The sequence below is a fragment of the Erythranthe guttata genome, chromosome 12 (assembly GCF_056151865.1).
Source record: "Erythranthe guttata isolate IM_541 chromosome 12, IM_541, whole genome shotgun sequence".
Classification (NCBI taxonomy): Eukaryota; Viridiplantae; Streptophyta; class Magnoliopsida; order Lamiales; family Phrymaceae; genus Erythranthe; species Erythranthe guttata.
The window spans coordinates 3,159,985-3,171,967 of NC_142544.1; the positions used below are offsets into that span (position 1 = coordinate 3,159,985).

The 11,983-nt window shown below is 35.5% G+C and overlaps 2 protein-coding genes across 2 annotated transcripts; both read right to left on the bottom strand.

Annotated features, from left to right (window-relative positions):
- Nucleotides 1–216: 216 nt before the first annotated feature.
- On the bottom strand, nucleotides 217–3,606 carry LOC105962781 (zinc finger protein ENHYDROUS). The gene is made up of 4 exons (XM_088826124.1): nucleotides 3,002–3,606; nucleotides 2,502–2,898; nucleotides 2,144–2,415; nucleotides 217–1,074 (listed from the first exon to the last, which is right to left on the bottom strand). The coding sequence occupies exons 1-4, from the start codon at nucleotides 3,069–3,071 to the stop codon at nucleotides 476–478; spliced, it is 1,338 nt and encodes a 445-aa protein (XP_088682250.1). The 5' UTR covers nucleotides 3,072–3,606; the 3' UTR covers nucleotides 217–475.
- Nucleotides 3,607–5,710: 2,104 nt separating this feature from the next.
- Nucleotides 5,711–9,766, bottom strand: PHIP1 (phragmoplastin interacting protein 1). The gene is made up of 5 exons (XM_012991062.2): nucleotides 9,467–9,766; nucleotides 8,825–9,343; nucleotides 7,948–8,119; nucleotides 7,576–7,622; nucleotides 5,711–7,498 (listed from the first exon to the last, which is right to left on the bottom strand). The coding sequence occupies exons 2-5, from the start codon at nucleotides 9,286–9,288 to the stop codon at nucleotides 6,010–6,012; spliced, it is 2,172 nt and encodes a 723-aa protein (XP_012846516.2). The 5' UTR covers nucleotides 9,289–9,343; nucleotides 9,467–9,766; the 3' UTR covers nucleotides 5,711–6,009.
- Nucleotides 9,767–11,983: the final 2,217 nt, after the last annotated feature.

Consider the following 11,983-nt stretch of genomic DNA (forward strand, 5'->3'; position numbering starts at 1 on the left):
GGGTTTATATCAAAGAGCCCCTAGAAACAAAAGCAAAAGTTCATTGAAGCTCATTTTGCGAGCATGAAAAAAGCTCATAATTTGTTTGTAAAAGCTTTTGCAAACACCACCTAAGGAACCAAACATCGCACTAAATAATTAATTATTTAGTGAGCACATGATTAATACAGTTCAATCTAATCCAAACTAGATAGTAGAGAATTAATACAATCCGGCTTTACAATCCAAATTAATCCGATCCATATAACCAAACGAGGCCTTAGGGCTGAACAAGCTAAAGTACAATAACAATAATGCCTACCTAAACTTCATTCAGTTGAGTCTCTATCGACGATTATGTACATTAGATTCTTCTAGTCCACACTTCATATAAATAATCGAAGCCGACTAATTAGTAATTACTACATATAATTAACTAATATCCCACAGTTAGTGTTCTATTCTGCAGAATTAAAATAACATGTAAAGTTTTCAATCACCTGATAATCGAAGAAGGTGACGTAAAAAGAGAGTTTTCGTGAGCTTCTTCCTCTCTCATGTCTTGGCTGCCGCCGTCAAACCGCTGTGCCGCCGCCACCGTACCGCCAGCAGCCGCCATACCCAACCCTAGCAAATCAAGAGTGGTCTGCTTAGGTCCAAAAACAGACGGAGTACCCAACATCAGTTCCTTCAAACCGGACCCACCGTCACAGCCAAGACCAAGCCCGAGCCCGAGACCGAGACCAAGGGATAACGATGCATTCGATGAAGCGGGCCCCATTTGGGCGGCCTTCTGTAATAAGGCCGTTGCTGATAAGGCGGGCTGCATCGCGGGGGAATATTGCCCTTGATGATTCATGGAGAGGCATAGAGCTATTATGGGCTCCGATGAGGGTGGTGGTGGTGGTGGTGGTGGGGCGGCGTCGTGTGTTGTAGTTCGAAACAAATCGGTGAATTCTGTTGTTTGGTAATGGGAGTTTCTTGAAGATGATGACGTGGCGAATACGCTTGCGAATACGTTACTGCTCGAGCTCCCGTTAGTGCTGGAAGTGCTGCTGCAGCTTGCTGTTAAGTTTGTCAATGGAGGTGTCTCCTCTAAGAAAAGAAAAGGAGAAACAAAGAGAGTAAATAAAAGATACATCGAAGAAGATTGAAACAAGAAACCCGTTTTTCTATTGATCTTATAATGTGCTATATTCCTTTCAAGAATTTGGAATTAACGATTCTTGAATCATGATTTTAGATGTGTGTGGTTATATTATTCTTCTCGATCCTAGTATTTAATTATGTTTTGTCTCCATTTAATTTATTTAGTCTTTGAGTGTATAGTTTTTTGCACATCAAATCCTAGCTAGATACCCGGTCTAAAATCATGGTAAATTACGGCCACCCCAAAGGTCAAATTACGAAAAAACCCTTCACGTTTGGGTAATTACAACCACCCCCAATTATGAATCTTCATACACGTCCACTCTTATCGTGTCAATCAACAGAATATTCTAGATTCCGTGGAATGTTGTCTAATTTGTACTCGTTTTGTGCAAAAATGCAGTTTCTAATGCACCACAATCTGATTTTTAAAAGACACATTTTATGATCATCTTGTTTCAAAACGTGGAGCTAGAATGGGATAAAACGGGTACAAACTGGAAAATATTCCACATAATCTAGAAGATTCTACTTAATTTGACATGATAAAAGTGGACGCCTAAGAAGATTCATAGTTGAGCGGGTGCTTATAATTACCTAAACATGAGAGCTTTTTTTCGTAATTTGACCTTACATCAGTTAATTTGCCCTAAAATTATTATATGCAGATTAACAACAAACCATAGCAACACACTGATACGATCTCTCGGGAATCCAAAAATTGCACTTACGGACGTAAGATGATTTTTATTATAAAAAAATCATATCATTCGCCTTTGTTCATTGCATATATCTGCTTTGAAATACCTATCTTAGTTACCTAATTATTGAATTCAATTAATAAATAAATACTTGACAATGCATGCAACACAGACAAAATAAAAAACACAACTCCAAGATTAAAGACATAAATAAATAAATATTTTTTTTATTTTTTTTTTTTTATCGAACCTACGAGTATAGGACAAAACCCATTATATTGTAACTGCAAGAATCCAAGTTTTAGTCAAAATACCAGAATCATTATCACGTAAAGAAGATGGCACCACATCAGTTGGAAGAACTGCAGGTGGTGGAGCTTGTGGTGGTGATGGTGGTGGTAGTGGTGATGGTGGCGGTGGTGGTGCAGCGGATGCTGGTGGCGGTGATGGTGGTGGTGCAACAGCCGCTAGTGCCGGTGATGACGGTACATCAGCATTAGGAGCAGCTGCATTTGCCGACTCTGGTTTTGCATTTTCCTCCGCTAACACATCACAATAAGCCCTATGCGTAGTAAAATTATCCTTCCTACAAATAAATCGAAACTAGAAAATCAATCCAAAATTCAATCAATGCCATACCGAAAAAATAACTCTCGAAAAGAATAAAAAAACCTCGAAAACAAAGTTCCACAGTCACACTTATACTCCTTGGTACCACAAATCTTGGAATGCGCCTTCCAATCCGATTGAACTGCGTATTTCTTCGAACACTTATCGCATTTCCACTTCTTCTCGCCGTGTTTTCGGCAGAAATGTTTCTTGATCCCGGTTAAATCGCCCAACGCCCTCAGAGGGTTGTGGTGTACACAGCTCGATTCGGGGCAAACGTAAACCCTTTTCTTGATATCTTCGTTAGACCTCTGCCGAAGCTTCCATGGCAGATTGTGGCCCCTTCTGTGGAGCTGCAAATTCTGGTCCCTCTGAAAACCCTTGTTGCACACTTCGCAAACAAATCTGTTTGTTGTTAACAGCGTCTTTGGGGATAAAGCAATTACCTCAGCTTCAGGATCTGATCCCATAAATAAATATTAAATTTAATCAAATTAAACGAAAAATCCACGAATAAAATTGCAAAATTTTCAGCAAATTGGGGATATTTTTTTTTTCCTTACCGGGCATTCCAGGGAGATTTCTCTTCTTCTTCGCAGGGGAAGAGTCGCCGGAAACTGTGGAATCTTTCATGATTTTTTTAGGGTACTAATTGGATTGATTTTCTGGGGGAAATTGAGGTCTGTAATTTAGAAAAGCGAGATGATTGACAAAGTACAGCTTCCAGAATTCGCAATTGAAGATTAAGGAAGAGAATGAAATTTCTGATTTTACTGAAATGGGGTTTTGAGAAAATTGATTTGTTGAATTTTTGATTGAAGGCAAAATCTAGCTGCCGGAGTTGGGTGATTGAGCGTTGCATTCGTGTTGTGGCTTTTTCCAGGAAACTCCGCCGTTGAAAAACTGTTCCGGCGAATTGACGAAGAGTGGGTTTTGTGAGTCGGCGGCTTTGAAATCTAGAGAGAGAAAATGAGGAGAGAGAGAGAGAGGGGACGCGTGTGTGTGTGCAGTGAGGAACAGCGACGGTGGCTCTGTCTGTGTGTGTGTGTTGGAGAAAGTCTTGTGTTTGTCCTTTTTGGTCTTATTACAATTCACTCCAACTTTAAGCTTTTCTTTTTCTTTTTTTTTTTCTTTTTTTCTTTTTTTCCTTTTTTTCTTTTTCAACGTTATTTATTTGAACCCGTATTTGAATTTTAGTCATGCGTACTTTAAAGTCATACCGGACTCCTTCGATTACCTATATCGGATTAGTTTTGATTAGATGAGATTCGATTAATTTGGAAACCACCTTATTCCATATTGAAACTGCCCTAGTTCGCTGCTTATCGCCCTCATCGTCGTTGCCATCTCCGCAAGAATCGTCTTCTCTGGTTACCGTTGTTCTTCCTACAACGTTACAGTAGCCGAATTAGGGCGCTGACGTCTTTTTTCCTCAAAGACACCGGCCTAATATACTTTTATTAATCATCCAATCTAACAACAAAATAAATTTTCTCAAATTAAAGAAAAGAAAAGGGTAAATTACAACCACCCTCTGAGGTATAGTCAAATTACGAAAAAAAAAAATTTATTTAGATAATTACATCTACCCCTCAATTATAAATCTTCTTACACATCCACCCTTATGATGTCAAATTCAACATAATCATTTAGATTCCGTAGAATGTGCTCTAGTATGTACTCGTTTTGTGTATAAATACAGTTTCTGATGCACCAAAATTTGATATGTACAAGCCAAAAAACACATTTTATAATCATTTTGCTTCAAAATGTGGAGCTTGAATGGGATAAAACGGGTACAAAAGTGATAAATATTACATATAATCTAGAAGATTCCTCTAAATTTAAAACTGTAAGGGTGAACGTGTAAGAAGATTTATAGTTGAGGGGTGATTATAATTACTCAAACAAGAGGGAGTCTTTCGTAATTTGACCATACATCAGGGGTGGTTGTAATTTAACAAAAAAAAAAAAAAAAAAAAAAGGAAGGTCCCCTCTTACATGAATTTGTCAATGAGGGTGTCTTGCTAATATTTCCAAAAATCAATAGTCATACTTCATTGGTTTTTTGAAATAATTCACATTTAAAATAATCTTTAATAGATACTAATGTATTAAATGTTATAGTGCCCAATGTTTGATATGAATGGAGCTATATCATTTTTTAGGGTAGACAATATTTGTTGAAAAACAAACTTATGTAGTACTCATTTGAAGTTCAACGTTCGAACAATTGAAGTGGCTGTGGAAAAAAGAGTAATCTAGTACAACTGCACCCATGTGTATGTCACAACCTAAACGGGAAATAGGCACGTTTTTCTTGTGTTAATCATGATTCATTTAATCGCAAATTTTTACATCTAAATTAATCTTTACTAGAAAACAAAAAATAATTCAACAAAACATTCCCACGAGTTGAAATTTGTCGAGCTTACGAGCAAAAGAAAACTCGCAATTTGGCCCATAAACTTATGAATAATTAAAAATGGACTCTAGTGTTTCTCGAGTTGGCACATTAGACTCGTGAAATGGCTCAATTTATTTTCATCCCTAGGTCTATCGACATGTCGTTAAATGTTGCATGGAAAATTTGATAGTGTATACTACTATATCTATGCAGGGGCGGAGCTAGGACATTTTATAAGTCGAGACGATTTTCTTTTTCCAAAATGGTACAACAACGAGTAAATAAAAAAAATTGCGAGCATCGCCATTGATTTTCTTTTATAGGATAATTCGTAAAAAGAAATGCAAAAATAAGTAAATATTTACAGATTTTATTTAAAACAGTATAAGTTTTAACCATAATATTTTATTATGCAATGATAAATATGTAAAAATATATATAAATTACAAGGGCCAAAATTAATATTTACCAAATTTTGAGGAGCCAAAATCTAGTATTTATCAAGTTTTACTAAAAATGACCTAATTTATGTTTTCAACTAATACAAATACTTGTATCCTTTCGTGAAGAAAGGCAAATAATTATTCAACGATAAATTTAGCACGCATGCATTTCTGAATATAAAGTAATTCAATGATTTCCAAATATTTCAAAGTTTTTGAAAATTCAAAAATTGGAACGAATTTTCAGTTCCCATAATTTTCTGAATCGGAATTCGTATCGATTAGTCACTTCAGAAAACCCATGTGTTTCAATTCGATCCATCCGATTTCCGCCCCGATTTCTAGCACACAATAACTTAACATGAATTAAATTGAATCAATGGTCGCTTACAAACTAAAGCCATCCTAAAAGGACACTGGAATTAGTAGTCTTTAGATCTTGAATATTTGAGGACAACACAAAATTCATGGTAAAAAAATACAAAGAAAAAAAAAAGAGAGTTCTTTTAAGAAATACGGCATCCAACAGTTTCGATTTCTCTATCAAAAATCAAAACTTACCCGATCGAACTAGAACGATAAACGAAAGAATTGATAATCGACACCTCTTCATGGGATTTTAGGATTTTAAATAATTATCATTTCACTAGCCAAAAATTAAACGTATAAATTAACGTCTATCACAAAATTTAAAAACCACACCTGGATTTTGTCGAAATCATCAGCTTTGCTGCATCTTTGGGCATGCTGAAGAAAGATGGCCTTTCTCTCCACACTCGTAACACGACCTTCTCCGTATCTTCGAACTGACGGCACTTCCATTCGCTGCACCTGAATTAGCTGAATAATCATCAGCTTGTTTCTCCGGCCGATAAGATGGTGCCACATCAGCTTGTTTCTCCGGCCAATAAGATGGTGCCACGTCAGCTTGCTTCTCGGGTAAAGAAGCTGAAAGAATCTTGGGGCATGCTGAGGAAAGATGCCCTTTCTCTCCACACTCGTAACACGATCTCCTCCTTATCTTCGAACTGACACCACCAGTATCATCAACTGCACCTGCACTAGCCGGATAATCATCAGCTTGTTTCTTTGGCCAACCAGATGATGCCACATCAGCTTGTTTCTCAGGTAAAGATGCTGAAAGAATCTTGGGGCATGCTGAAGAAAGATGCCCTTTCTCTCCGCATTCGTAACACGATCTCCTCCTTATCTTCGAACTGACACCACCAGATTCATCAACTGCACCTGCACTAGCCGAATAATCATCAGCTTGTTTCTTGGGCCAACCAGATGATGACGCGTCAGCTTGCTTCTCGGGCAAAGATGCTGAAAGAATCTTGGGGCATGCTGAAGAAAGATGCCCCTTCTCTCCACACTCGTAACACGATCTCCTCCTTATCTTTGCACTGAGAGCACTTGCGTCAGTGCTAGTAACTGGATTTTCATAGTACGCCTGTTCTGTATAATCATAGGCTTGTTTCTTCTCCGGTACGGATAATGAAAGATCGGCTTTTTTATTATTATTAATATTAGGGCATGCTGAAGAAAGATGACCTTTCTCTCCACATTCATAACAAGACCTTCTCCGAATTTTTGAGCTCATTTCATTATTCGCTTCTAAATTTGTAAAATCTTCATCGGTTTGTTTTCTCTTCGGCCAAGAAGATGAAAGATCGGGTTTTTTATTTGGGCATGATAATGAAAGGTGGCCATACTCTCCACACTCGTAACACGACCGCCCCTGTATCTTTGAGTGGGCCCCACTGCTAGTATTATTATTATTATTATTATCTTGATTTTCATCGGCTGGTACTACAGTGACGACAACAGGGTCGATTTGGTCATTTTTGGAGACGGGTTTTTCTGATGAGGTGGAGTTGGCTTTCTTGGGCACAGCGCAGCTTATCCTGACAGGCCGACCACGGAGTATCGTTTGATCGAGTTTCAGTGCTATGTTGAGAGAAAGGCTGTCGGAAAAATCCACGTGGGCATATCCTTTGAATTCGCCCGACTCTTTGTCTTGGCCGAATCGAATAGAGGAAATTGTGCAGTCGGTGAAGAGTTTCTTTAAATCATCTTCGGTTACATCCCATGATAAATTACCAATGTAGATTCTGTTGTAGCCCGCCGTTACAGATGGGGAGAAGTTGGATGATTTGTTTACTCTACTAGCCGATTTGAACGGTTGGACTTTCAAGAATAAACCACCCCTGCAAAAAAAAAATTGAAAAAAAAATGAGTAAAATTCAAGTTATGTAGGGTTAAGTTTACGTTAATAGAAGCTTACATGTCGGAGCCATCAAGTGCCAACGCTCTTTTAGATGCTTCTTCGGTCTAAAAGAGAGAGAGAGGGACAAAAATAATCAAAAAAACAAATTAGAAATTCAAAATCAAAATAGTGCTACGTAAAAAAGGCATTTGACCAAGGACTGTAACAATCTTTGTCAGAAATCCGAAAAGGAAGTTTCTTAGAAACACGAGACTTTAGCAAGTGTCCGCAAATCCTTTTCAAGAGAGTATAATAACATAAATTTGAAGAGTAAAAAAAATAATAATACATCAAATTTCATTCTGTATTAATAATCTATAGATACAACAAGATATAATAACATAAACTGGATAACCAAAACAATAACTCTCAAAATTCATAATAAATTACCTTGAAAGTGATCATGGCAATTCCTCGGAACTTTCCAGTATCCGGAAAAGTCATACAGTCAATAGAGGTAATTGTACCACAGCCTTCGAAGAAACTCCTAATATCATCCTCGGTCGAGTAGTAAGGAATGCCTCCAACATATATTCTCGAAGAAGATATCTCAACGGGTTTTCTGTACCAAAAAGGAAGATAATATTATGATCGCAATTCTTGAGATCTATACAGAGATATCACAAATGTATTCTCAGTTTCCCAGAAATATGAAGAACGATTTGTCCAGCAAAACTTAATACCGAAACCTAAGACTAACACATCTTCCATGTAACTGAAACAAATAAGATAGTTCCGATCACATACGTGTATCTATAATTTTCATAAAGAAATAACAAGACTAAAGTTCATTATTATGAGTTGAGAGAGAATTAAATCTTGATTTTCTTTTAGAAGTTAAAAGGCTAAACGTCCCAACTGCCAAATAGGCCGTGTATATAATACGACGAAACAAATTTATCAAATTTCAAAATTTCCATGTCAGCTGCCACATAAGCAACAAATCAACATGGCATCCAAATCAGCATAGCAGGTGATAATAACTGCTTTCGGCATTCACAGGACAAAAAAACAAAATTCCGAAACAAAAAAGAATAACATTGCTTTCCATTCCTAAGGTTCTCAACTCTACTACCGGGATTTGAATTGACGACATGCGTTTGGTTCAACGCTTTATGTACTGCAATGCAGTCCAAGTATATGAGCCACACAATAGAGAACAACATACGTCTCACCATACTTGAACAACAAAAATCGAGGCCGCACAAAAATACGATAAATTAGCAAGAATGTTCATTTCGAATTATCATTTTGGAGCAACGTGTACCTCACAATGGTCTCAACTTTTTTTGCAACAATTTGCTCTGTAATAGCTCCACTCCTCCCATTCTGGTCGACCCCTTCCTCGTTGACTTTTCCATCTCCCACATTCTTCTTTGCTTTCTTCTTTTTCTTCGTCTTCTTCTTTTTCTTCAACTGCTTTGGTTTCTTCTCCACCAATCCCTCACTTTCATCTCTCTTCCTTTTCTTCATCTTCGTCTCCACCTCCACATTTTCTTCCTTTTCATTGGCATCGTCAATCATTTCTTCCTTTTCGATAATCTCTCCATTGGCTTCCTGTATTAGTATTTCACGTTTAGATAATTTGGGTTTTCGCGCTATTGGATTCGGAACCGTCGTCTTCAAACCCTCGGGAATTTTGTCAGCTTTATTCCCAGCTTCTGATGTAACAATTAATTCAGCTTTAGCAGCTCTAAGCTTTTGCTTCAGCTTCTTGTTTGATAATACCATTCTCTCTCCTTTCTACTCTCTCTCTCTCTCTCTTCTCTTGGCAATTCAAACAACCCTGAATAAATAAATGAATGATACACGAATATTACATTATAAGCTTATGCAGCAAACTTCAAAAATAAAAAAAGGAATATAACAATAATTTTATTAGAAGCAAATGTGAACTGGCGATATATACATGGTTCACCGAAGGAACGCCGCTACAGAGGCCGGAACGGGGGTTACTGGAACCGGAGCGGAGGCCACCGCGATAGAGTTCCGGCCTGAAACAAGCGATTTTTCAGCCGGAACGGGGATATATGCGGCTCACGCGCACCGCGGCGGCGATTTATCCGACGGAATGGGGTCGAACGGCTTCTGGCGGTGTTCGTGGTGTAACTGTGTTCTTCGTGGCGGCGGAAATTGAATTTAGGGCTGGTGACGCCGACATTTTTATATTAGTTCTGATTTCAGTTTAAGTTTTCAAATGTTTCAACTTAGTCCCTATATTTTATGATTTCTATTAAAATAACGAGGTATATTCAGAATTTACACTTTAACCACTAAAATTGGATTTTTTTTTTTTTTTTTTTTTTGCACTTTTTCACCTTTTGCAAATTTAATGGTTTTTAAGGGGATTGTTGTAATATTGATATAACATTTTTTTTTTATTGTAATATTATATTTGTAAATTATTATATACAATTTCAATATATATGTAGTAACTTTAGGGATGGGCATGGGTCGGTTTTATTGGCCAATTAATTCATTTTTTTTAGCCGATAATTTTTTTTGTCGGGCGGTAATTTTAACCCATCCATATATAAATAGGTCGGTGGGTGGTGTTCAATTTAGTCGGTTGGTTTGGTAATATCGGTCAACCGACTTTTTTAATAATAAAAAATATTATAAATATTTAATTGTAATTTTTATTATCTTAATGTTAAGAAAATACATAAAATAAGTCAAAACTCAAAAACTAAAAATACAAGTTTATAAACCTCTATGTATTATTTCTATTTTATAATTCTTATTTCATATTATTTATTATATATTTATTTACCGTAGAATTTTAATTAAAAAAAAAACACTTTTAATTTAGTTAAGATTTTTGCAACATAAAAGGTTTTCGGAAATTTTGAGTATCTAACATATCTTATCATTGTAAAAAAAAAAAGTTAATAAACAGATGACCGATAATGCCAACCAACCGACCAATTGTTTACTCGACAAAGTTGGTTGTCAACCATTATCTGACCCATAATAGTCAGGTTAGTAATAATTTTCAATATTTTGCCAAATTGGTTGGTCCGATCAAATAGGTAATTGGCCGATAATTGTCCGAACCGACACATGCATAACTTATTATAATTTTTAAATCTATTTTTAACATTTGATTTAAAAAAAATGCCCGTCTCGACCGCCAAATCTTTTCTTTTAGCTAGAAATAAAAAGTTAATTTAATTTATCACAAATTGACATTCATAATAACAATTAAAAGTACTATTGCAATATTTGTGACATTCAATTAGGGTTTGGCATCATTAAACATCATATAATCGCTAAGGCAAAAATTGGTGGACTATATCTGTAATAAGTATAATTCAAGATGCTAAAGTTGAATTCTCAAAACTTTCCCAACATTTAGTAGAAATATTAGTATATTACTATAACCAATTTCTCTTTTACGCATAATACTTATTTCAAAACAATTTTCCCCAAATTCCTATACCACTGGAAGATGCAGTTGGTTTGCGGTGGTAATTGGTCGATAATTGACCGATCCGACGCATGCCCAACCCTGAATAATTTATTGTAATTTTTAAATCTATTTTTAGCATTTCCACCGCTTAATCTTTTCTTTTAGCTAGACATAAAAAGTTAATTTCATTCTTTTGCAAATTGGCATTCATAATAACAATAAACAGTACTATTGCAAAATTTGTAATACTAGTAGTATTTCATCCCGAGAAAAAATAATAATATGGAAACGATTATCTCTTTATAACGTTACGAATCCAAGGAGATTGATGTTGTAGGGATTCTACCCGATTATGTTTCAATTTTGATGATGATTGAAAAATATAGTTAGAAAGTTAAAGAAAAATATTAAAAATTAATAATTGCAAAAATGTCATTAGGATTTCTTAAGTTGCCCTAGCGTTCCTTTCTTATATATATAAAGATATTAGTATTAATGTCAGTATTAACATTAGTATTAGTATTAGTATTAGTATTAGTATTAGTATTAGTATTAGTATTAGTATTAGTATTAGTCTTTGTATTAGTATTAGTAATATTATTAGTATTAGTATTAGTATTATTAGTATTAGTATTAGTATTAGTATTAATATTAGTATTAACATTAATATTATTAGTATTAGTATTAGTATTAGTATTACTATATTAACATTAATATTAATTAACATTAGTATTAGTATCATTAATAGCGTCAATATTAGGATTATCATTAGCATATTACTTAGCATTAGCATATGCATATTAGTATTTGCATTAGCATTAACATTAAAGTTAACATCCTTTTTAATTCATATAGGAATTTATAGAGGTATTCGATTTACATCATCGATATGTTTTAGTTCGTTGATTTAATTCATTTTGATCATATAATTGATCCTCGTGCATCGCACGTGTGGGATACTAGTATGGTAAATAATTGGATAATATTACTACACAATGGCAGGTAAAAAAAAAT